Source organism: Daphnia pulicaria, chromosome 7 (assembly GCF_021234035.1).
Source record: "Daphnia pulicaria isolate SC F1-1A chromosome 7, SC_F0-13Bv2, whole genome shotgun sequence".
In the NCBI taxonomy this organism is placed as follows: domain Eukaryota; kingdom Metazoa; phylum Arthropoda; class Branchiopoda; order Diplostraca; family Daphniidae; genus Daphnia; species Daphnia pulicaria.
In genome coordinates, this window is record NC_060919.1 from 17934131 (window position 1) to 17955472 (window position 21342).

General features: G+C 41.4%; 4 protein-coding genes and 1 long non-coding RNA gene across 8 annotated transcripts; 3 read left to right on the forward strand and 2 right to left on the reverse strand.

The window, feature by feature from the left end:
- Positions 1-72: 72 nt before the first annotated feature.
- LOC124348873 lies at positions 73-3818 on the forward strand. Of its 3 annotated transcripts, none has more exons than XM_046799235.1 (5): positions 73-167; positions 645-2184; positions 2246-2371; positions 2437-2766; positions 2833-3818. In XM_046799235.1, exons 2-5 carry the CDS (start codon positions 685-687, stop codon positions 3472-3474), a joined length of 2598 nt encoding a protein of 865 aa, XP_046655191.1. In that variant the 5' UTR covers positions 73-167; positions 645-684; the 3' UTR covers positions 3475-3818. The 3 variants fall into 3 exon arrangements, with proteins under 3 accessions (XP_046655191.1, XP_046655190.1, XP_046655189.1); XM_046799234.1 differs by having other exon boundaries at positions 74-171; XM_046799233.1 differs by lacking the exon at positions 73-167 and adding an exon at positions 372-508.
- A 305-nt stretch (positions 3819-4123) lies between these two features.
- Positions 4124-5010, reverse strand: LOC124349118. 2 transcript variants are annotated; one of them, XM_046799632.1, is made up of 4 exons: positions 4799-5010; positions 4643-4695; positions 4424-4552; positions 4124-4355 (listed from the first exon to the last, which is right to left on the reverse strand). In XM_046799632.1, exons 1-4 carry the CDS (start codon positions 4898-4900, stop codon positions 4226-4228), a joined length of 414 nt encoding a protein of 137 aa, XP_046655588.1. In that variant the 5' UTR covers positions 4901-5010; the 3' UTR covers positions 4124-4225. The 2 variants fall into 2 exon arrangements, with proteins under 2 accessions (XP_046655588.1, XP_046655589.1); XM_046799633.1 differs by lacking the exon at positions 4643-4695 and having other exon boundaries at positions 4799-4913.
- On the forward strand, positions 4908-6500 carry LOC124349072 (ORM1-like protein 3). The gene is made up of 4 exons (XM_046799573.1): positions 4908-5096; positions 5365-5550; positions 5617-5768; positions 5840-6500. Exons 1-4 carry the CDS (start codon positions 4911-4913, stop codon positions 5979-5981), a joined length of 666 nt encoding a protein of 221 aa, XP_046655529.1. The 5' UTR covers positions 4908-4910; the 3' UTR covers positions 5982-6500.
- Positions 6295-17055, reverse strand: LOC124349223. Its single transcript, XR_006920245.1, has 2 exons — positions 16974-17055; positions 6295-8701 (listed from the first exon to the last, which is right to left on the reverse strand). It is a non-coding gene; the product is annotated as an uncharacterized LOC124349223 (long non-coding RNA).
- Positions 14074-17873, forward strand: LOC124349094 (actin-binding Rho-activating protein-like). The gene is made up of 5 exons (XM_046799602.1): positions 14074-14765; positions 16030-16061; positions 16154-16272; positions 16404-16496; positions 17015-17873. Exons 1-5 carry the CDS (start codon positions 14551-14553, stop codon positions 17126-17128), a joined length of 573 nt encoding a protein of 190 aa, XP_046655558.1. The 5' UTR covers positions 14074-14550; the 3' UTR covers positions 17129-17873.
- Positions 17874-21342: the final 3469 nt, after the last annotated feature.

Sequence of the window (21342 nt, forward strand, 5' to 3'; positions counted from 1 at the left end):
TTCACCCCCTAAGTCCCCTAACCAGACCCAACCCATAGTTAATTTTTTTGTTTTCATTTTTCGAAAACACCAGTAAATTTTAGTGTTCGTCAAGTCATTACAGATTGAATAAGCTAAAATAAATTTCTGCTGAAAGAAAGATAACTGGAAAACATACTGTACAGTCTGTAGGTATAATCTTGCAAATTTCCGTGCTATTTTTAACCTTTCCGGGGTAAAGAATGGGAACATTTTTAATTAACAAGATGTTATTGATGAGAAAAAGTCTCTGACTGGTGATCTGATTCTGAATTTCCTGATCACTTTTCTTATAAACTCAAATTTAATATCTGCCATTGTTTTCATTAACGAACATGCAACACAGCTCACCCTGAATGATGAATCAGGGCTGATGCAGAAGGACTTTTTGAAATAATGCAATTCACAGAACAAGTCTTGATAGAAATGTGGCGCGAGAACTACAAGAAGTAATCAAAACACATGGTGTCGTTTTTATCGGGAATTTTAAGTAATATTCAGTGACAATCTCTGATTCTTATAAGATTTAGCTTGTTGTTGCATTGACAAAGGCGAAAATTCTGTACATTTTATGAATATGTCAACTTATACTTAGTAATTATACCTTTTCTTCTTGATTTGTCTAGGTTGTATATAAATCCTTGGAAGTAAATCTTCCTTTTTAACATGTCTTCAAGCAGTACATCCAGTGTATCAAAAAGAAAGGATGAGTCGTCAAGTCAATCCCGCTTGACAAACTATTTCAAACCAAACCCTGAAGCTTCTGTTTTAAGAAAGAATCTGGAAAGAAATGGTTCTAGTTTCAATGCCAAAGACATTGGATTTAAAAAGAGGAAAACTCAAGAATCACCAACTAAAGTTGCCAGAATCTCACCTGTGAAAATAAGTCATGGAGTGACAGCCAATAGTTCTGTTGCAGCTGTTAAGAAAAGGAAGAGAGTCATTCGTGATTCTCCCATCAAGGAAGAAACATTGGTGAAGAAAAATGAAGTGATTGCAATTGATTTGGATTCGTCTGACAGAGATTCAAGTTTGGAAGAAGAATTGGGTCTATCACCCCTAAAGAAATTAATGTCACCAAGAGTTGCCAAAAGACCAGATAAACTTCCAAGTTTTCTTACAGTATCAACAAATTTGCCTGACATTTTAACAAAAAAAGCAGGTCTTGCTATGCGCTCACCCAACAAGTCGTCGTCGGTTCGCGAAAATATCTCCTCGCAGATTGCATTCGAAGAAAAGAAGAACTTGAACAGAGGAAAACGTTCAGCAGTTCCCGATGACAATGTCGATATTATTTGTTCCCCTGTCAAAAAATTAAAACGTAGCCACTCTCAAGAAGATCCTGCCAAAGGTGTGAAGGACAGAGTGCGAAGGAAACCTTCCATCGTATTACTTGGCAATTCCACGTCAAACAGCGTCTCTAGCCATAGCCAGATGAAGGATGAAAACAAATCGAAAGTTAGTGACATTTTCGCTGAAAAATTGGATTTTGAGGGGAAAATCGATGCTGCTAAAAAGACTAAACCGACAGCAACCCGAAATATTCCTGAAGCTTCCATTTTGACAGAGAACAATGCGTCTTCGTCTCGACAGCGTGTTACTAAATCAAAGCGATCTGCTGCTTCCCCTGATTTAACTAAAAAGCAAAAGAAAATTAAGGAGAAAGTAACTGAAACACCAGAAAAATCTATTCCTGAGAAGAGGTCGACATCGAAAGAATCAGCTGTCGCTGCGGTAAATGTTGATGAAGCTATCATAAAAACGAAATCCCAAGCGGCCAAAGAAGCTGAAATATCAGAGAAGACTTCACGTCGCATCGTACGTCGCAGTCAACACACAACAGAAGAGAACGGAGTGTCCATTTCTTCCAAGATTACAGTGGGACTCGATGAGATTCAAGCAGGAGCTGTAGTAGCTTTTAGAGAAACCTACAAGGACATGGAAACTCTACTTGATTTGAATTTGGATACGACAATTTGCTCAGATTTTCAAAAGGCTTTGCAGATCTCAATACGCAACTTGCCGAATGATTCCCACGTCAATTTCAAATTCTTCATTAATCGAAAACCTGTAAATTACATAGATGCACTGCGTTCACTACACGTGGATTGCTATCAATATCCCCATGCCGTAGACTTGCATATTGTCATCCACCAGTTTTTGATGGTAAATCAAATTGCATATCAAATTTAACTAATGTATTTCGCTAACTTGATTTTTTCCCCAGAACGTGACGGAGCATAGTGTGTTGTATCGCGCTCTGGAATTGATTTATGCGACTTTAGGTTTGCATCCTTCAGGTGATGTTGTAATGAGGAAATACTATTGGTCAGTCATATCCCGACGTTTCGATGTAAGTAACCTGTCGAATTGCAAATAATGTTGTGAGTTAAAAAGTGACATATTATTTAATCGTAGGACACTGACCCTTGCAGCCGCTGGGAAATTTTGCGAGAATTACTGGAGGAAGTGATGAGCTCTGATGGAGACGATGCTAAGAAAATGTACATCAATCCTAACAAACCGACGACACAGTTGGAGCGCACGAGAGCTGTTTTAGCCGTCTTCATTCAAGTTTTAAAAGAAGATTTACGTTGCTGGATAAGTTTAACCTCAGAGCCATTTGCACAATTACAACGTGATCGAAATGACTTGCCGCTGTTGGCCCGGCTCCTTTGGCCACAGACTACTATTCCTCATGTTAATGTGGTCTGTCGGGAGCTGATGGATTTCCACCTAGCAGCACTGGTAAGAAAACCTTCAATCGACTTAGCACAGTCTTAACAAATTAACATGTTAGATTTTTTTTTAAAGAAATCTAGCAATCCAACAAATCTCTTGTATACCGAACCACTTGTGAAGATGATGACCATAGTGACACAGATGAGTGATCTCCAGTTGCCGTTACAGATCCGCAAGCCCGGCGTGCACATGATGAATTTGGCGAGGGAAATTGTGTTACGTTCGGACGATTTAACAAACAGCTCGTTCTGCAGTAGTTTTGGTTCATCTGAACTAGAGCTTCTGTTACCACTGGTCATTCTGAACAGACTCAAACCTCAAATACCCATTCCAGAAGGGGAGAATTTGAATTTAACCTGGATGTTGAACTCGTACCTGGAAATAGATGAGGTAAAGAAACGTGAAGACGTAGTGGCCCGTTTTCGGTCGCAGCCAGCAGTGGAGAGGAATGCGTTTTTGGCAGCTCTTTCTGCGTACTTCAAACTGTTTGGTTCCTTCAGAACTTGGTTTCACATGCGTACAAGGTACCGCTATCCGAATAGGCCTACTCCCGTTCAACAATCCTCACCCGAACCACCTCCTGTTAATATGTTTTCACGTACCTTTACTTTGAGTCACTTAATGGAAGATCTTCGTCAGGCAAAGTATTTGCTGGAAGTTGATAAGGGATTAGCTAAAAAAACCTCCTTGTACTCTTCGTTAAGTTGGCAATAATATTTTTATTCCTAATGTTTCCATTTTTGTTTGGCCTGTGCCCGTTCAAAAATCCTCCCCCCGCCACTTTCTGTTGGTATGTTTTCACGTACCTTTTACCTCGAGTCACTCAATGGAAGAAGGTAAATTGCCGGAAGTTGATAAGGGATACCAAGAAAAGCCTTCTTGTACTCTATTAAGTTGGCAATAATATTTTGAGTCCTTTAATACGAAGTTTCCATTTTAAAGTTTCAGTTTTTGTATCTTACCGTACCAAATTGTTGATCAAAGAATTTCGAATCTGTTTTTGTCCATATATGCGTTTCTTCTAACCAAGGTTTGTGAAATACATGCAGTTACTCAAATTTTGAAAAAAAAAGTTTAAATCAAAGTTCACAAATACAAATTTTCACATACTTCAATAAGGGGGATATCAGTTATGGGAGCAATTCCTCGACCAGCAGTGAAAGCACAGTTCTCATCTAAAACTGTCCTTAAATCATTCAATGGAGGGGTGATCAAGAGGTTGATACTAGGATAAATTACAAAGCCAAAGAGCAAAATCCCTGTAAAAATATAGGCTGGGATTGCAACAGCCCAGTATTTCTGAGGCCAGTATGTCAATCCAAATACATGAAGCCATTCCTCTGAAATAAATGCCCACACTATATAAATAATCAAGAACACATATGATACCAGCCAAAGAACAAAACCATAAATAGCCCTATAGGGAGCAGGAGTGTTTTTGGTCTCACTCGGTCCACTTAAATCTTTAAGAGACATTCTCAAACTTGAAATTAACAGGTGTAAATTCATCTATCGCCCTTGAGACAAGAATAAGGAGGTCAAGAAATGAATTCACAGCAGTTCTCAATTGGCGAGTATCTCCAGATTTAAAAGATCTAATAATAAAGAAAATATTAGTAATATTTAAAACAAGTTGATCGAAGACAAAAACTACGACACTTACACTTTAAGACTGTTACCCTCCAAGGAAAGAGTTTTTGTTGTTGAACTCCGTTTGGGTTCTTTGTCAACTCTCAAAGAGTTGTACGCTACATTTGCAAGATCAGCAGTTTGGAAGGGAATGCAAAGTTCTCTGTAGTAAAAAAAATAAATAAAAAAGATGAGTTACTTGATAGTCGGTTCCTAGTTCCTACCACAGAAAATATCACAATAACTAACGTGCCTATCAAAGCATGCAGTGTGTGTGTGTTCTACATGTGACTGGTTTATGCCGTGCTGGTTTCAACCCAAACGTTTTACACAATAAATGAAGACGTAAACGTTAACGGTTATTTTCTTTAATTCATATTTCAAGGTAACGTGTTAGAGATTTACTTACGCAAAAAGCGGAGAAATATTTAAATCTGAAATATTGCTTGAAGTGTCCATTCTCAATTTTGGTCCATTGCAGACTACACAGTGCAGACGACGCATACGTCATCAGCAAATTGATGCGTTCGTTTCGTGCAGTTGCTCGAACGAGTCGATCAATTATTATTCATGTTGAATGGCAACTGAAGTTTATTAATACTCTTATGCTAAAATTATTGTCATCACTAGAGTGTTGTAGAAAGAAATCTAAGATATTTAGTGGAGCAACGGAAGTTAAACATTCGAACCTATCTTCATTACTACCGGTAATATTATCGATTTATATTGTTTTCTTTTTGTTTGCATGCAAATATTTCACAAGCCGAAAGAAAATCAGTTCTTTTTTTAGAAGCAAAACAACCAAAATAGTAAAATCATTCTTCCTTTTTCTTAATGCTAACAACTGTTACAATCATCATAATAATCCATGTGTCAAATAACATTTTAAAATGAATCCTACAAAAACATAAATGGTTGTCATTCAAGTTAGTACTGACAACTTTTGTTAATTTCTTTCCTATTATTTGTCATCAGGTTACTTCTTTTGAGATGATTGTTGGAGGTCATGGAGATGTCAATCCCAATAGCTCTTGGCTGAACGGAAAAGGGTTCTGGCTCTCTTACGGGCTTGGTGTCCTTCTACTTCATCTAATATTGTTATGTCTTCCTTTCATCTCTACAGCAGTGTCTTGGACTCTGACGAACTGCATTCATAATTTAGTAAATAATATTTTAACATATTCATCCCTTTCACATGGTTCTAACCAAGTAATTCTTTTGTTTCAGTTTATGTTGATATTTTTGCACATAGTCAAAGGTGCACCATTCGAACCCTTAGATCAGGGGAAAACTCGATCTCTAACCCATTGGGAGCAAATAGATTATGGAAAGCGTTTTACAGTGACACGCAAATTTCTAACGGTCGTGCCCGTCATACTGTAATTTGAATATTTGATTATTCAGTAAGTTGTTTACTCATTAGTTAATGATTTCTCTCTTTTTCTTTCAGGTTTGTCTTAACCAGCTTTTACACAAAGTATGACACGACTCACTTTATTGTCAATATAATTGCTTTGGTGGCTGTTCTTCTCCCCAAATTACCCCACTTTCATCGAGTTTGGCTCTTTGACTCCAACGATCACTCTTACTAAGAAAAGAAACCCAATCAGGCGTCATGGCGTCTCGTTCTAGAATTCATTGTACATATATACATGAAGTGACATATCGCGTCTTCAGTACCACCACTATTTATAACAAAACCTTTTGAATAGTGCCACGCTGACTTGGATGTCGTGTTCAGATCTATTTGCTATTTGTCCTTCAAAATCTTTTTTTGTTAATTTGCGCTTCCCCTGTCCTCGACGCTTTGCCATTCACACGGTTTATTGCGCCGCCATCGTTGGTGTTAGTGTTCGGACGTGATCTATCGTGTTGCACACTTGTACGTGTAGCATTTCGGGTTTGTATCATATATATCCCCTCATTTCTAACTAGAACTCAGCTATCGAATCCGAAAAAAGGGACTGCTTATAGAATAAAGAGATGAGTTTCCCAATAATACTGTCTAATAATAAATAATAGTTCTAAAAGCTAAAAGGCAACAGCATGGAGTTCATTTTGTATTAAATTACATTGATTTATCACATACAGAATTCCGTGTTTTCATTTAATCCTGTCTTTTATTTTCAATTCCATGGCAACTCCTAATCACCCACACAAGAGAAAGCAAAAATGACATTTCCCGTCATGTGAGAGGGAATCAAATTGATCGGAAAATAACTTCCTCCTTGGTTGCTGCGTGGCAGATATCTGTGTGTCCAAGCTTTGATGTCAAATGACCGATTTAAACCTTACGCTACTTTAACCCTAAAAGGTTGTGCTCTCCTCATAGCATTTGTTTTCCGCATCGACGAGTATCAAACGGATACAAAGAACTGTCCAACAAGATGGGACTTGTCGGGTAATGTACGCAATATACTTATGCTGGAGACAAATGCGAAATCGTGTTTGTATCGATGGGTTGGGAAAAACGTTGAATCTCTCGTTGCTGGAAGTTGAACGATATCGTGCCATTAACTGCAGACTACTAATTAATACAATCGCATCGTCGTCTTATGTAGATAGATAAAGCAGTGCAGCAGCACAAAAGCCAAGGGCCTCGTACTTAAAGCTGGTCATTATTTGGCTGGCCAACGACTCGACACTGCTAATAAAAGTTCCGCGAAGAAAAGGCTGGTGAGCTCGCAACGGATGTGGGCGGCGGATTACTATGGAAGAAGAAGGAACTATGTGGAGCAAGGAGAATTGGATCTATAGAAAAGAACCGAGTTTACTTGTCGAAAGAAAAGGGACAAGAGTGCTGGACTTTACATAAAGACGTTGATAGGAAGAAAAGCTTTTCCAAGGAGAGCGTGCGCACTTTCTCTCGACTAGCGACATGCGGGGGATCGGACACAATGGGACGGATGGCGTAACTTTTCACTTACAATAACGCAGTACTTGGTTCTGTAGTGTAATAATTGAAAAACCGCGGTGAATGACGTCAAATGCCAAATCTACTCTTGAGGGAACTCTTTTAATTCCTCCCAAGTTTTTTTTCGATTCAATCCAAAATGCTGGCAAGGACTGCGCACATCAGTAAATCAGATTCAAGAGGGCTCGTAAACAGAATAATCTAAAGTCTCCATAAATTTGGTTAAAGTGGTAACATTCTTAATGAAATATTTCGGGATTTACTACTGGCAATTAAGGGTGACCCGGCTCGTGCCCTCGGCAGATGATAAGTCACGGGTAACGATTTCAGCTTACAGCTACGTCTACGTGTGTCGGATGGAGATCTTGGAAATAGGAGAGAAAAAAAGGGATCAGCTCACTCTCTGTCACCATCAATTCCGTCGAAAAGACACGGAAATGTTGTCGTAGCAGCGTGGGGGGGGGGGGGAAATTGTAAGATAAACATTCGAAAGTGGAACTTCATTTGACAGTCAGACTGTTTACCTTCACGCTCGAACCATTCTTTGGCAGACTAGCTTCTGCTTCGTCACTTTGTATATTGTGCTTATTGATATAGCTGCGCGCTATAGCTTATTCCACGGCACACTATTATTCGCTTTGCTCGCTTTTCCGCCTTTGTGCAAACTCGACAGGACGACTGATGAGTTTTCTTTTTCTATTCAAAAGAAGGGCAAAAGCCTTTTACGTCTCGGTTAAGTATTCAAACCCAGTTGCACACACCGTCTATCCGTGTAAGCAAGCCAAAGAAATGGCAAAGGGCCTTTAAAGTTAGCTGTAAATTACTTGATTTCTTGCACATATATCTAAAGCTTCTAGTCGAAATAAAATACGACATTTTCAAAACTTGTTATCTAGTATTTTTTTACCTAAAACTAGTGTAGAATAGCGTCGTAACGACTTCACATGGGATAGGTGGACAACAAAAAAATAGAGGCAGTTGTTGAAGTTTACGGTGCGTCTGGCAAAGTTAATGTCAAACCCTTCGAGGCCAGTTATATCCAACAATAGTTTGGCTCGTTTCGTCGTTTGTTCGATTTTTCCTTCACTTTTTCTAGCCGGAATCAGCAACTTTCGTGCCACCTCGGCAATATGTCCTCTATCTATTGACAAAATTTACTAAGCGTTTTCCCCCTTTTACTTGCTGCGCATTTCCCCCAAATCAAACAGATTGAAATCGCTGATGGGCGAATGGACACTAAAATATGGATCAAAGTAATAACATTTTGATGATCATCTGCATTTTACATTTCCATTCGGTAGCCGTTTCTACGTTAAGCACTCGAATAGCAACACCTTATCCATTAGTAACATCCCCGAAATCACTGCGGGAAGCCAAACATCTTTCTCGCTGAGATAACTCAGAACCTGAAAGAAACTTTCAACATAGCCCTGCACTAGTCTAAACTACGAACATATTGCGTAAGAGGTCTTCAGTTATTAATTTCTTGTTATCCCTCAAACTTGTGCGTTATTAAAAGCCTAATAGAATTCAACTGAAAACATATTCGAATATTGAACCATATAAATGCAACTTCGTATCTGTTGCTTACCAGTCAACTAACGCGGCGCAGTTCCGAAACTGAGTAGAATTACGTAGTTGCAGTAATCGATGAATTTAGTGATAAGCACCTATCAAAGTTGCTGCATCTTATATAATTGTGTTCTAAAAGTAACTTTTGGGAACATGTGGATAATATATCGATCATCATATCACGTAGTCTGTCAACAAGATTCTACTTTCACGTGCAAGTTATATGACATGTCACGTTGCTAGTGTTTCTGTCTCTGTGAAATCTAAACTCCCTCGGAAATGAACTTTGTTGCTTACCTCCCTGACTTGACTTTTCTCATTTTCTCACATTTGCTACTTGATGGGGGAAGTAAAAAATGCAATTCGTTTCACTGACGTGGGATGAATATCAATCAATATTTACGTCTTCTTGGGGAGCACCGAAAAGTTGAGCTCCAGGTATTTACGTCGTTATTTTGATTTTTTATTTCCGATTGGAAAAGTCTACACGGAGCTAACAAGTTCGAACTTTAATGGGAATTGGATTAATGCCATTTGGATTTGTCAGTTGGCCGGGATAGAATAATAAACTCGCGTTTTCAACAGCAACCCAAGACCTTACTCCCCTCCACGGACGTCATTCATATATATATATATACCCCACAAGAGACTTGTTGGAATAAAAGTTACCTCATCTCACTCATCGATTATATCCCCAGCAGTTGCAATCACGTCGCTCTTTCTATTCGTTAGTCTGGCTGTCAGTTTTCGATTTTTATGGCCGGGAGAATTATTTGTGAAATCGTTCAATTGCGCGAGCCAAGTAGGAAAAACATTTCAAGAATTCTCTCCCTTCTTCTTCTTTTTTTCCTTTTTGGCTTTCCTGGGATGCAAGGGGTTGCGGATGTTTGGCCACGATCCGCCTCGTCTTGGCAAGAGGAAAAGCGCCGGGACTTTTCTTTTTTTTTCTTCCCCCGTTTGGCATTTAAAGAACGAAATAATAATATCGAGAGCTGGCCGCCGCCGCCCGTGCTGCTGCTGCTGCTGCTCGATCCATGGGCCAAGTTCGATTACATCTTCCTTCCGATTCAGGTCGACAGACGAATTCACCGTCATGTCCTCCTCCCTCTCCCCCCCCCCCCCCCCCCTGCTTACTCCTCCTATTTCCCCTTCGTTCCATTCATTCCAATGACATACACCGACGAAAAGAGTACGTGACCGGGTCAATTTCTTTCTGTGCAGCAGCAACGAACGGGGAAGTTGCCAACTCGTTTCCGTGTGTCAACCGCCCTCTACCGGCCACATACATATATCGCCGGAGAAATCAGTCTCTCAAAAAGAATCGAATAAAGAAGAAGAAAAAGAAAATAATAATCTTGTAGATTCAATAAGCTGCCCCCCGAGGTGGGTGGATGGTCAACTCAGCACAAGCGAAAGGGGGAAAAAAAAAGAAAAAGAAAATATTTTTCTTTCATTTTCGATTCGATTTTCTTCAATGTTATAAATATATCGATAATAATGTGCTGCCGTGTGTGCGCTCGAGACTTCAAAGGGATGAATATATATTATACGTAAGGATATAGTCCAGTGCGGACACGGTCGGTTATTTCCTTCCGCCGGGCGGAGGAGCGGCAAGAGGGAAAATCCCGTGAAAGCTCTGATACGGCCGGCCAATAATTTCAAGCCAATTTTATGTATCGTCGTCCCCCTTGAGCGGTTGGCTGCTTTAGTGGATTCGGGAAAAAAAGGGAAAAAATAAAGTCCCGTCACCGCGGAGAGGACCAGCCAGCTAGCCACGTATTCATATGGAGAGCGCGGAAGGAAACAAATACAACCAAAAGGGGAGCACAAATAACGTCAGAGAGAAAAAAAAGGTGAAGGAGCGTGACACAAGACAAAGTATACATATGTACGGCCACTATGTGCGCTATTCTTCTCTCCGTCAGCTGATAGACAAATAAATAAATAACTAGACCCTCCACCACTTTTGGTCTACGTCAAAAGCTCTTTCGTTCCTTATCGGCCACAGCTCAGGGCTTCGATCTAACCGGAAATTTTTCTTTGATTCACTTATTTGCTATTGAGGTATAGGAATAGCTTCGACTCTGTCGTGTCCTGCTTGAAAAGGCAGATGGAGCGAGACGTGCCAATAAGTAAAAAAAAAAAGCACATGAAGGACGCGGTTCATTTAAAAGAAAAACGGGGTGAACCGATTCGGGACAAAACTGGAAACGGCCGTTGCGCTGCGTGAATTGTCCACGCTCCTTTCATCGCTATTTTACCGCTACGGTGAATCCCCGTTTTGGCGAGAGAAATCAAAAGAGTTTCCAGTCATCTCGATTTATTTCTCGGGAAAAAAATGTTGAGATCATTGAAAAGAAAAGGGAACAGATCTGGCAGTATTGCGGGAGGTCTTTTACCTGTTGATAAAAGATCCATTTTTCGTACGAATACAAAAAAGGTGGATGATTTCCATCACGATCGGCATCGCACCATGACGGTGATTGGACTTTCGGTATAATCCCCCCACCATACGAAAAGAGCGAGCCAAGTGGAAATGGACCATATTTCCAAGTACCACTCTTATTGTGACGGGTTTTCTTTTTAAATTTTATTTTCGGGTTCCAGGCGGGCAATCAAGTCGAATCTTCCGCTAAAACGATTTAAACCCGACTCATCCCCATCATCCCAAAGTCAATATTCCAATTCCCTTGAAATCATTGCCGCTCTGGCTGGCGGCCCAGCATTACCTCACATAATGTGCTTCAACAACAAAAAAGTCAAAAGACACAAAACAAATAATTTAACAAGAAAAAGTAGAAAAAGTCCCATTATTATCTTCGCGAAAAAAAAAACTGACGGCTGACAAAAGTTTACACGCTCCAGAGGAGCTGTTCATTCCATTCCAATCTCCCTGCAAAGTCCGGCACGTGCGGGACTGAGTGTCGTGATAACATTCATCAGTCACACGGTGAGGATTCAGCTCAAAAACATTTCACACGGAAAAAACGTTTCAGGCACACCACAAAAGATGATGGCGAGCATTTTTAAAAAGAAAACAACCTTTTTTACTCCGGTTAGAACGTGTATCACGCCCCGTTGACTCCAATCGATACGTTATTAAATGTTGTACAGGCGCAGGAGTTTTATTTTATTTATTTTTTATTTTTCTCCGGAGGCCTTTTCGACGCGCACTTCCATAAATTCCCCCCCTCCGAAATTGGAACTGCGCAGACACAACTGCGGGCAGATCGTCCGAAACGGACCCAAGCACATAGAAAACTGTTCCAGCGAGAAAATGGATGCTGTGAGACTGTGCCGCCGTTGCGAATCGTCAAACGATATTCACCGTTATGATGAGCTGCTATTTATAATCACGACCTGAAAAAAATAAAAATAAAAAGGCAAACGACTCGAAACCCTGTCAGCCGGAATTTATTTAGAAACATTTTTCTTCACACCACCTGCGAAATTCTGTTTCAGACTCTCGGCGAAGAAAAAAACCCAAAAAAATTAAAAGGCTCCGCTACTAGAAAAAAAGATAATAAACTTGAGATTGATTGCAAAATTGAGAGAGAAAGGCTTTAAGAGAGCGTGAGGAGACAGAAATCTAATAAGGATACATGAGAAAAGACGCGAGAGAAAGAGAGAGAGCCTATAAGGGTCTCAAATCCAATCATAACTAGATTGGGTCTGGCCAGACGACACGCCCGATTGACTTGTCAAACAAAATAATTTTCTCTCTCTCTCTGTCATTCTCTTGTGTTTCGCCCCTTTTTTCTTCTTTCTTTCTTTCTTTCTCTCGGCAGCCCGGCGAAAGAAAAACAAAAATTGGGGACACGAATATTAAATCAGACTAAACGCGATTACAGTTCCTTCGCCCCGAATGTCTATAATTACAAAGCCCCGAAAACACACAAGCACACACTGCGCGATGCTCGGTAATACCGCATCAAGATTTCTCGACGGAGCGCATCGCGATTTGATTTGAAAATGATGAAATTGAAATGGTGGCGGCCGCATCTTAAACACAAGTGCCAGCCGTTTCGAGCTGTAGTATAGCCTAGCGGTATAATACGCGCAGGCGAGCAACAGATGGTTGGCAGGGACCATCATTCTAACAACATTTTCTTCTTCTTCTTCTTTAGCTTTGCTCTTCTGGTGTCGTCATTCGTCTTTCTCTCCCGTTGGCTGGAAAAGAAACAAAAACAAAAATGGGGAATCCATCCCATATCCTCAAAGCGACTATAGCCAAAAGCTTGTGAGAATGGTCGACAACCATCTTATTTTTATTTTTTCGACTTCATTTCCTTGTTCTTTTCTTTTGGTTGCGTTATGCGGTGGTGGTCGTATTCCCTGCCTGCGTGAGTGTGTGTGAATCATCTCCTCCCAGCAGCTGCTGGCCCTACACTGACGAGATCTATTTTAAAAAAAGCTTCTTCTTCTTCTTCTTCTTCTTCATTCTCTCGTTACTTCCGCTGACGTCAAACAACAGGGATAAGACTGTGAATTTGAATGAACTGAAACAAGACAACAAGAGACGAGAGAAAAAAAGAAAACGGGAAGCGAATCAAAAATTCACTGGCGGGGAACGGAGAGCGGAGGAAATCGGTCGACCCGCCACAGCGTGACAGCGGATCGATACAAACCATAAAAACCATGTGTGTCTCTGTTACGTGATGAGTGAGCAAGGAAGGGGAAGACTTTGAAATGCCTTTCCCCGTCACTCCTCCTCCTTCTCCACGGAACTTTTTCGAGCGCCCAGCTCCGAAGGGAACAACAAAAATTATTTTTTCCTACCCGCAAAAAACAAAAAGAATCAAAGGAATTTCGCTCTGCTTCTTCTGCTGTTTCTGCTCCTGCTCTTATTCGCTGCCACCCACTTTGAGTATTTCCGTCCGAACGCGTTCAAACTGTCCGGCGCCCTTGTATACTACTAGACGCGCATAACATGTACATATATATTTTTAAAAATAAATCCGCACCCGGATGATGACGTTGTTTTTCTCTCTTTCTTTCTTTCTTTCTCTCTTATACGTCGTTTCTTTCTTTTTCTATTTCAAATTTTTCGTTCAAAAAGAGCTTGGGGAGTCCTCCCTCCCTCCCTGTGTGTGTGTGTGCCATACATTTGCCGTTATACACACACCGACTGTATGCTGCGAGGTGGAGGTGGGTGGCGGTAGTAGAACCTCCTTTTTGGCTCGTCACACTGTCGGTCGGTCGGCCGACCGTGTTGTGAAAAGCAACAGCAGCGGCAGCAACGTGAGTCGAAAGGGCCAGCTACTCCTGCTGCTGCTGCTGCTGTTCTTTTCGTGCCTCGATAAACTGCCAAAGTGGATCAGTAAGTCGTCGGATCCGAAACCATTCGGAGCACACGGAGTTTCGACTATATACCCGCAGCAGCGACAACAACATTTCAAAATCAATAACTTGACACTGGGCCGTTTTTTTTTCGACCAGCAAAAAAATTTTTAAAATCCATTGGTCAATTGCTTGTCAACCACAACGGTGTCATCCGAGTTTGTCTTTTGAGCGTTAGTTCAGTGTCAGTGTGCATCAAAGTCAAAGTGAAATCAAATTCAGCCAGTCAAACGTGAGCCGACTTTTTTCCTTCAAGTTTTCAATCGAATTGAAATCAACGAAAAAAAAGAGAAAAGCAAATTTAAAAAAAAAGTAGAAAAGAAAAGAAAAACAACATGTCGGTAAGGAGGAAATCGGCTGATTTTGTTCCAGCAGCGCCGGTGGTTCCTCGTCAGCGACGCGGTTCCGATCTATCCGACAAGGTGGCCATGTTCAACAAAAAGTTTCACGAACATCACGAGAAACAGCTGTCGAATCCGTTCTCAGACGTCGAGCGGCCCGAAGGCTACCAAATCGCCAAACTGGACGTCAATGACCCCAATTACGGACGGTATTACACTATATTCACCACTATATTATTACGTACAAATTATTTCAGCAAATGTAATACAAAGTCAGACAAAACTTTGTGAAAAAAAAAAAAAAATGTGCCCATGTTTGGACAAATGAATCATTTTTGACTCTTTGAACAGCTGAAAACCAAATTGTTTTTTTTTTTTCCCGACCACCAAACTATTCTGCAGACCAGACACTTTCACATTGTTGGGGTGTGACTATTGTTGTGTCGGGGCACGCACTGCACGACATGCAAGTGCTCTCCCTGCTCCCCAGATTTTGTTGTTTTACATTTCGGCCGGGGTTGGTTTGGATAACCTTGACATCAATTTGTATACATATCTACGGCCTAGACTACTACTACGGTACTACGACTACTAGCTACCACATAGTACACAAACGCCTATTTTCGGATAGACTCTTGTGTTTAGTCTTTTGTTGGATGGATGGATGGATGGATGGAGGGGGGAGAGAGACAGATTATGGCACAAAAAAACAGATAGGCGTTCTTTAACATCCGGTTATACCTACATGCGTCCGGTTACGTCAGTACCATTCCAAATATGTCCGCCCATTTCTGGAATGCCCGTCTGGAATAAGTTTCACAATTTTTTTATGTTTCGTCGTGAATCTAATCAACGCGTCTCATAATTTCCCATTAAAACGAATGTCAAGTTCAGCAAGAGGACAGAGTTGGTTGAGGAAAATCATCAATGAACGGTCGAAAAAGTTGGAAAGGCCGATGGATTTTTCCCTTTTGAAATAGAACATTCTGTGTTGTGTGTATACAGACACACGTAGAGAGAGAGAGAGGGGCGAGCATCTGTCTGTGTCGCTCTACATCCATTCTATAAATGCGCGTGCCTGTTGCGGGACTAGAGAGAGAGAGAGTGAAAGGGCGAAGGAAAAAAAAGTTGTGTGTGTGTGTGTGTGTGTGGGACCGTATGACGTCAGTGGCATACCAATCGACTTATTATTGGCCCGGCCAAGGAATTTTTCCCTTTGCGCCTTTTCTTGTTGTTGTTTTTCGCGCGTGCTCCAGAAGTATCCGTCCGTCCGTCCGTCCTCACACCAACATCCGGTCTAATGACGTCGTTCCATTTTGGTTTTTTTGTTTTTAAATCAAATTCTTTCTGCCCGCCCTCTCTCGCCTTTTTGTTGCATTCTTATAATATTAAGGGGACACGAATGAAAAAACAATTTTTCTAATTTATTTATTTTTAAAAAATTATTTCTTTTTCTCCCCTGATGGAGTGCAGACCTCCGGCCGGATCCATGACTGAATTAAGAGGTAATAATGAAATAATTTCCTTTTTTTTTTTAAATGGGAGCTCTTTAAAACTAGTTAATTATTTCTTCTGCGAAAAATAAATAAAATAAAAGGTAAAAAAGCCAACCAACACATGAGGAAAGAATGGCGGACGCTTTGCGAGACAATTTACGACTGCGGCTACAGATTTCCCGACGGAACGGCCATCATCCGCTTCGGCGATCTCTTTAACGTGAGACTTTTGTACTCTTTTAGTCATTATTACAAATTTACGACACAAATACACAAAGAGAGGGGGAACTTCATTCTTCCGAGAAAAATACGAAAATTGTCTAAATAAAAATAACGGTTTGAATGCTGCAGATCTACAACACGATCTCGGACAAGTGCGTGGGTAACCTGCTGAGTGCACGTAAACACGGATTCGTCTCCTTCGAGGGCGAAATGCTCTATCAGGTACGGGGCAAACTTTTCTTCTTGTTTTCTGTTTTCTTTTTTTTTCTCCTACTCCTCGCGGGAATTCTTTATACTTTTCTTTCGCTAATTAATTATTATCCGAAGGGTTATTATCATTAACGAACTTGTATATCTTAGCCTATACAACGCATTTGACGTCAGTTCCACTTTCTTTTTGGGGCGCTAATTAATGGACTTGTTCCTTTTTTTGATTTTTCTTTTTACCTTCCCACCTGGGGGAAACCGAACGAACGTCTTCAACCAAACTTGGATATTTCCCCTGCGGTTTTGCCGACTTGGTGTGCCGTTGGGTTCCCGTTCGGTGGTTTCGTGATTTGTTCTTATTCCCTCACGGGCGCGCGGCTGGTCGTTCGTTACATTCAACTCTCGAAAAAAAAAAAAAAAAAAAACCTGTCCGCAAACAATGGAAACAACGGCAACACGCGAACACAACAAAAAACGGAAAAAAAAACTAACCTGTTAACCGGACGACAATGCTGGCGAATCCCGAACAACAGAGGCGCGATGAAGACACGGAAATCACATTAGCCAAACCCATAGAGGAAATTGTCAAATTACTGCCCATTGTCTTCGATCCCAATCAGCACCTGCTCGATAACCTGCAAGAATGAAAAAAAACAACAAAAAAAACAACACCATTTTTTAAAAAATAACATCAAAGACAAAAACAATAAGGACAATTTCTATTCGAACATATAGTAGGTTATATATTATTATACGTATTATATTATGATGAATACATTTTTAAAAAGGCCAAGTAAAAAAAAAATATGAAACAAACAAATAATTATAATTATTAATTTTGAAATTACAAAAGAGGACAATCGATTGGGAGCAATTGGGCTAAAATTTTGAGAATGGACGAGTCCCCCCCCCCCCTTTATAACTTGTCGTGTTGACATTTTCTTATATTCTACATTAAAAAAGCTGCTTAATTTGTTTGTTTTTTGGGGAGGAAAATGTGTCTTTTTGTGGTTGTTATTTTTTTATGTTGGTGTAAATCCTGAAAAATTCGTCAGAATTTCACACAATAATCCTTTGCATGGATATTATATTCTCTTTTCTGTCATGTCCTGCATTGTTTCCCCCGCCTTTCTCTCCCGAAAAAGTTTCATATAAATTCTCTCGCTCCTGGCCAGCCCTTGTCCGCTCCAAGCGAAGCGTCACTTCAATAACTTCATCCCTCCGAAGGAAAATCCCTCCAGTTGTGCATGAAAGCCTCTCGCTCGCTGTCTCTCGCTGTCTGTCTGTCTGTCTCCATATTAATCACAATTTATCTACACACGTGTAATACTACGTAATGTGGAATACTACTTTGATTTGCAATAGTTTTTGATGATAGAGCCTGCGCAATGGAAAATCAAGTGAAGACAACTGTGGATGTAAATTTTCTAGAGCCAATTTGTGACACGATTGTGGTCAATTTAAAAATGCGGGAAATACAAACTTTCGACGGGAAACTTATTTAATTTCCACCACGACTTGATGGCGTTAGGTGAATGTTGTTAGTTTAAGTAAATGGTCGAGACGGAAGAGAAAAAAAAAAAGAGCCAACCGGACGCTGACCACTCCCCCCAACTGGAAGACATCCAGACATGTATATATACGAATCCAATTAAATCCGGATGCGATTGATCATCTCAAGCGAGGCGGGCATCAGCAGAGAGCGATTAATTACGCTGTTGGCATATTATATCCGCAAATCGGATGATGATGATGATTCCGCCCCATCCGTCACGCAAAGGGAAAAAGTACACTGCAGGATATGCTTTCCATAAGTAGTGGATGCGGAGTGAACCGAATTTCCGCTCGGATTCCGCCCCTCTCATAACGGATTGGCGGAGGGGAATATACATCGTTGAACGATGATCAAAAAAAGATCATCACGCTCCCGAAGGCGAGAGGTACAATGAAACACAGCACATGTATGCAAATCTAATGAGCCAGTTTTGTACGTGCGTACGTGTCTAGGGGGGATCTAGGGGGAGTGGGGAGTTTGATTCTCCCGCACTCAAATCAGCCACGCAACAATCCCGTGCACTAATAACGTCGATCCTAGTTACACTGCAAGCCCGCCAGCGGCGTCGACGACCTTTTGCCGTGATTCCCATTTTCGGGAATAAACACAAAATCACCAGCATCAAAATGCACATCAAAAGCTGTCGTCTATACTATAACTTTCCGCTGCCGGGTTTCCTTCTACTCAATAGATCAAACAAATTTGCGTGATAGTCTCGGGCGACGACACGGATGGTTCGTCTGCAACAACATCCCAGTTTTCCCCCCAGCATTTTTTTCCCGCGGGCAATCGCACTCGAAAAAAAGAAAATCAAATCGTCAGAGGAGAGAGAGAAGCGGAAGAAAAAAAGAGATGGAGAAAAGAGTTAAGGGTTAACAGGAAGACTGAATGCCTTGCATTGTAATCAATCTCTGATGACGTCAAGTGTGTCGCGCTCGTCCATTTCTTCTTTTGCCTCCCACCACCACCTCCTTTGTGTGTGCTGCTGCTGCTGCTACACTATCTCCGGCACAGCTGTGCGATCCCGCTCGCTCCGTTTCCCTGTTTCATCACGTTGCGTGAGAAATCACGCGCGCAAAACGCCCCAGTATTTCTTCCATTTCTCCTTTTGTTCTTTCACGTTTTTTCGCTTTTTCGACTTTGCATCTCGTCCCACACGGCCTTTCGGTTTTACACTCACGATGATATTATACACTATATTATTACAATCATAGTATAGTACACATCTTTTTCTCCTATAAGGGCCGCCTGGCGGAATCTTTTGACTTGAGGACGGGAGGGGCGAGGGGGGGGGGGGTTGAGAGCGCCGACGGGAGTGCACGAAGGCGGCGCGTCTACGTGACATTCCCGACTGGCGCAATTCATATACCCACCGCCGCCAGAAAAGCGTATTTATAGCAAACAAATGAAGCGCGCCACCTTGCCCTTGTCGCTCTCTCTCTCTCTCTACATGGGCCCGTGTTTCACTTGGCTCTTTTTCACGGCCAATAATCGCAGCCGGAAAAAATAATTTGGAGGCACAAAACGTCAAAGAGAAAAACTGGCAGCGCGCGGATGGGAATTGAACGCCAGCCAGCCAGCAAGTCGACACACCGCATACCTCTCTCCCTCGGGAGCAGGAGCACATCCTGATGTGCGTGCGAAGGCCATTAGGTTTGTTCCAAGTCCCCGCAACCCGCCCCCTTAGCTTTTATTTTGCGCAGAGTGAATCTCGCGGGATCGGCGGGAGCGGGGCGCCAGATATTTATAGATGTTTTCGAGTGTGTAGCAACTCAACTGGAAGCTTCGTTCAACATGTCGAATACAATGCAACTCAACATACGCGGCCTTGGTTGGTGGCTGCCAACTGGGCTCACTCACGTTTGGTTTTTTTCGAAAAAACAAAAAGGCCGGACGAATAAGAACGTCGACAGCCGGAGATTTGCACGGATTCCAAATGGCGCATTTTGACCGTTTCTCTCTTGACAGTCGATGGCGGACAAGTCGGACACGTCACGTTCACGTATTTGTCCATTTCAAGTTGGAGGGGAATCGAGCGGTGCACATGTCGACTCAAAAGACGAGAGAAAAACATAAAATCGACGCTCTCACCGACGGGTTCGGATCTCACAAGAGAGTGAAAAGTGATTGAACCGTGCAAGTTCATTTCTAAAACATACAATCGGCCTAGTCTTTGGCCCGAGTGATACACGGCCTGTAAAAGAGCGAACAAGAGAGAAAATAAAATAAAATAAAAAAAAAGGATCTAATACATAAATCATATCAACGATCTCAAATAGACTCGGTCTGCTGCTCCGGCGCTGCACCGTCAGCTGGAAGACAAGAAGAAGGAGCGTGAGGGATCTTATTGATATTACGTAAAGAGAAGAACAGCGCAGAATAAGATGCCAGGATCATGAAGCAAAAGAAATACAGAAATCATATCGGAAAGGAATAAACTTTTGCACACGTCGAAATCGATAACTGCTGGACATTCGGGATTCCAGCGACGGAAACGTACACATTTGTCACGCTGGACTTGTCTTGTAAAAATACTCTCGCCAGACACATTTTGGAGGAAAACAAGCGTGTCTAAAGGGATAGGAAATCAGTAAAACAAGCGACCAATTGTTTAAAAAAAAAAAGATGCGTCGTATTAACCGAAATTTCAGGGGAGTACTGGATAAGTTGCACATCCAAGTTGCCATGTAGAGTTCTCAGCTGTATCCCAGCAGATGCTCTGTTTAACTACATAACAAGTAATTATTTCAAATAAAAAAAAAAGGAAAAGGAACAATAGAAATTCAAATGTTTCGCCTATCCTTCGTACGTGTAGGCGCGTGCAGGTAATAATTAGCCTCCGTGTAAACCGATCGTTATTGGATGTCACTGGAAACGGTTGACGATTTTCACCGATAAATGGTAGGGGGATCCTTCCACGTATGACTTGTGAATAACACCCAAAACAGGTCGGAACAACGTCTGATAACGATGTCAAAACAATAAATATTGAATCAGAGACGAAACGTTGCTCCATTTTTGGATATCGTTTGCATCATTAGCATCGAGTTACACGATCTGCGTAAGCCACTGTTTTCGTCAGACCTATAGTCTGCTGTCGTGATTGCTACGCGTCAACCGATTTGTTGAAGAGTTTTACATCGAGTGTAACACAAGTACCAGAGAGTGGGAAAACAAAACACTCGAGCAGCTCCCTCTCCATTTCTTCAATTTTCTCTCTTATTATGTTTGTTATAGGAACATAGAAAGAGGCGCATCAGGATTACACTGTCATCTTGAATAGACAACAAGAGTCTCTTGTCGTTG

Coding starts and splice junctions, on each gene's coding strand:
- LOC124348873 (XM_046799235.1), top strand. CDS start 685: ATGTCTTCAAGCAGTACATCCAGTGTATCAAAAAGAAAGGATGAGTCG. Junction 2,185..2,245: donor TCATCCACCAGTTTTTGATG/GTAAATCAAATT, acceptor TTTTTTCCCCAG/AACGTGACGGAGCATAGTGT. Junction 2,767..2,832: donor ATTTCCACCTAGCAGCACTG/GTAAGAAAACCT, acceptor TTTTTTTTAAAG/AAATCTAGCAATCCAACAAA.
- LOC124349118 (XM_046799632.1), bottom strand. CDS start 4,900: ATGACGTATGCGTCGTCTGCACTGTGTAGTCTGCAATGGACCAAAATT. Junction 4,696..4,798: donor AATATTTCTCCGCTTTTTGC/GTAAGTAAATCT, acceptor GGTTGAAACCAG/CACGGCATAAACCAGTCACA. Junction 4,356..4,423: donor GAGGGTAACAGTCTTAAAGT/GTAAGTGTCGTA, acceptor CTTTATTATTAG/ATCTTTTAAATCTGGAGATA.
- LOC124349072 (XM_046799573.1), top strand. CDS start 4,911: ATGCGTTCGTTTCGTGCAGTTGCTCGAACGAGTCGATCAATTATTATT. Junction 5,097..5,364: donor ACCTATCTTCATTACTACCG/GTAATATTATCG, acceptor ATTTGTCATCAG/GTTACTTCTTTTGAGATGAT. Junction 5,769..5,839: donor ACGGTCGTGCCCGTCATACT/GTAATTTGAATA, acceptor TTTTTCTTTCAG/GTTTGTCTTAACCAGCTTTT.
- LOC124349094 (XM_046799602.1), top strand. CDS start 14,551: ATGTCGGTAAGGAGGAAATCGGCTGATTTTGTTCCAGCAGCGCCGGTG. Junction 16,062..16,153: donor ATCCATGACTGAATTAAGAG/GTAATAATGAAA, acceptor ATAAAATAAAAG/GTAAAAAAGCCAACCAACAC. Junction 16,273..16,403: donor GCTTCGGCGATCTCTTTAAC/GTGAGACTTTTG, acceptor TGAATGCTGCAG/ATCTACAACACGATCTCGGA.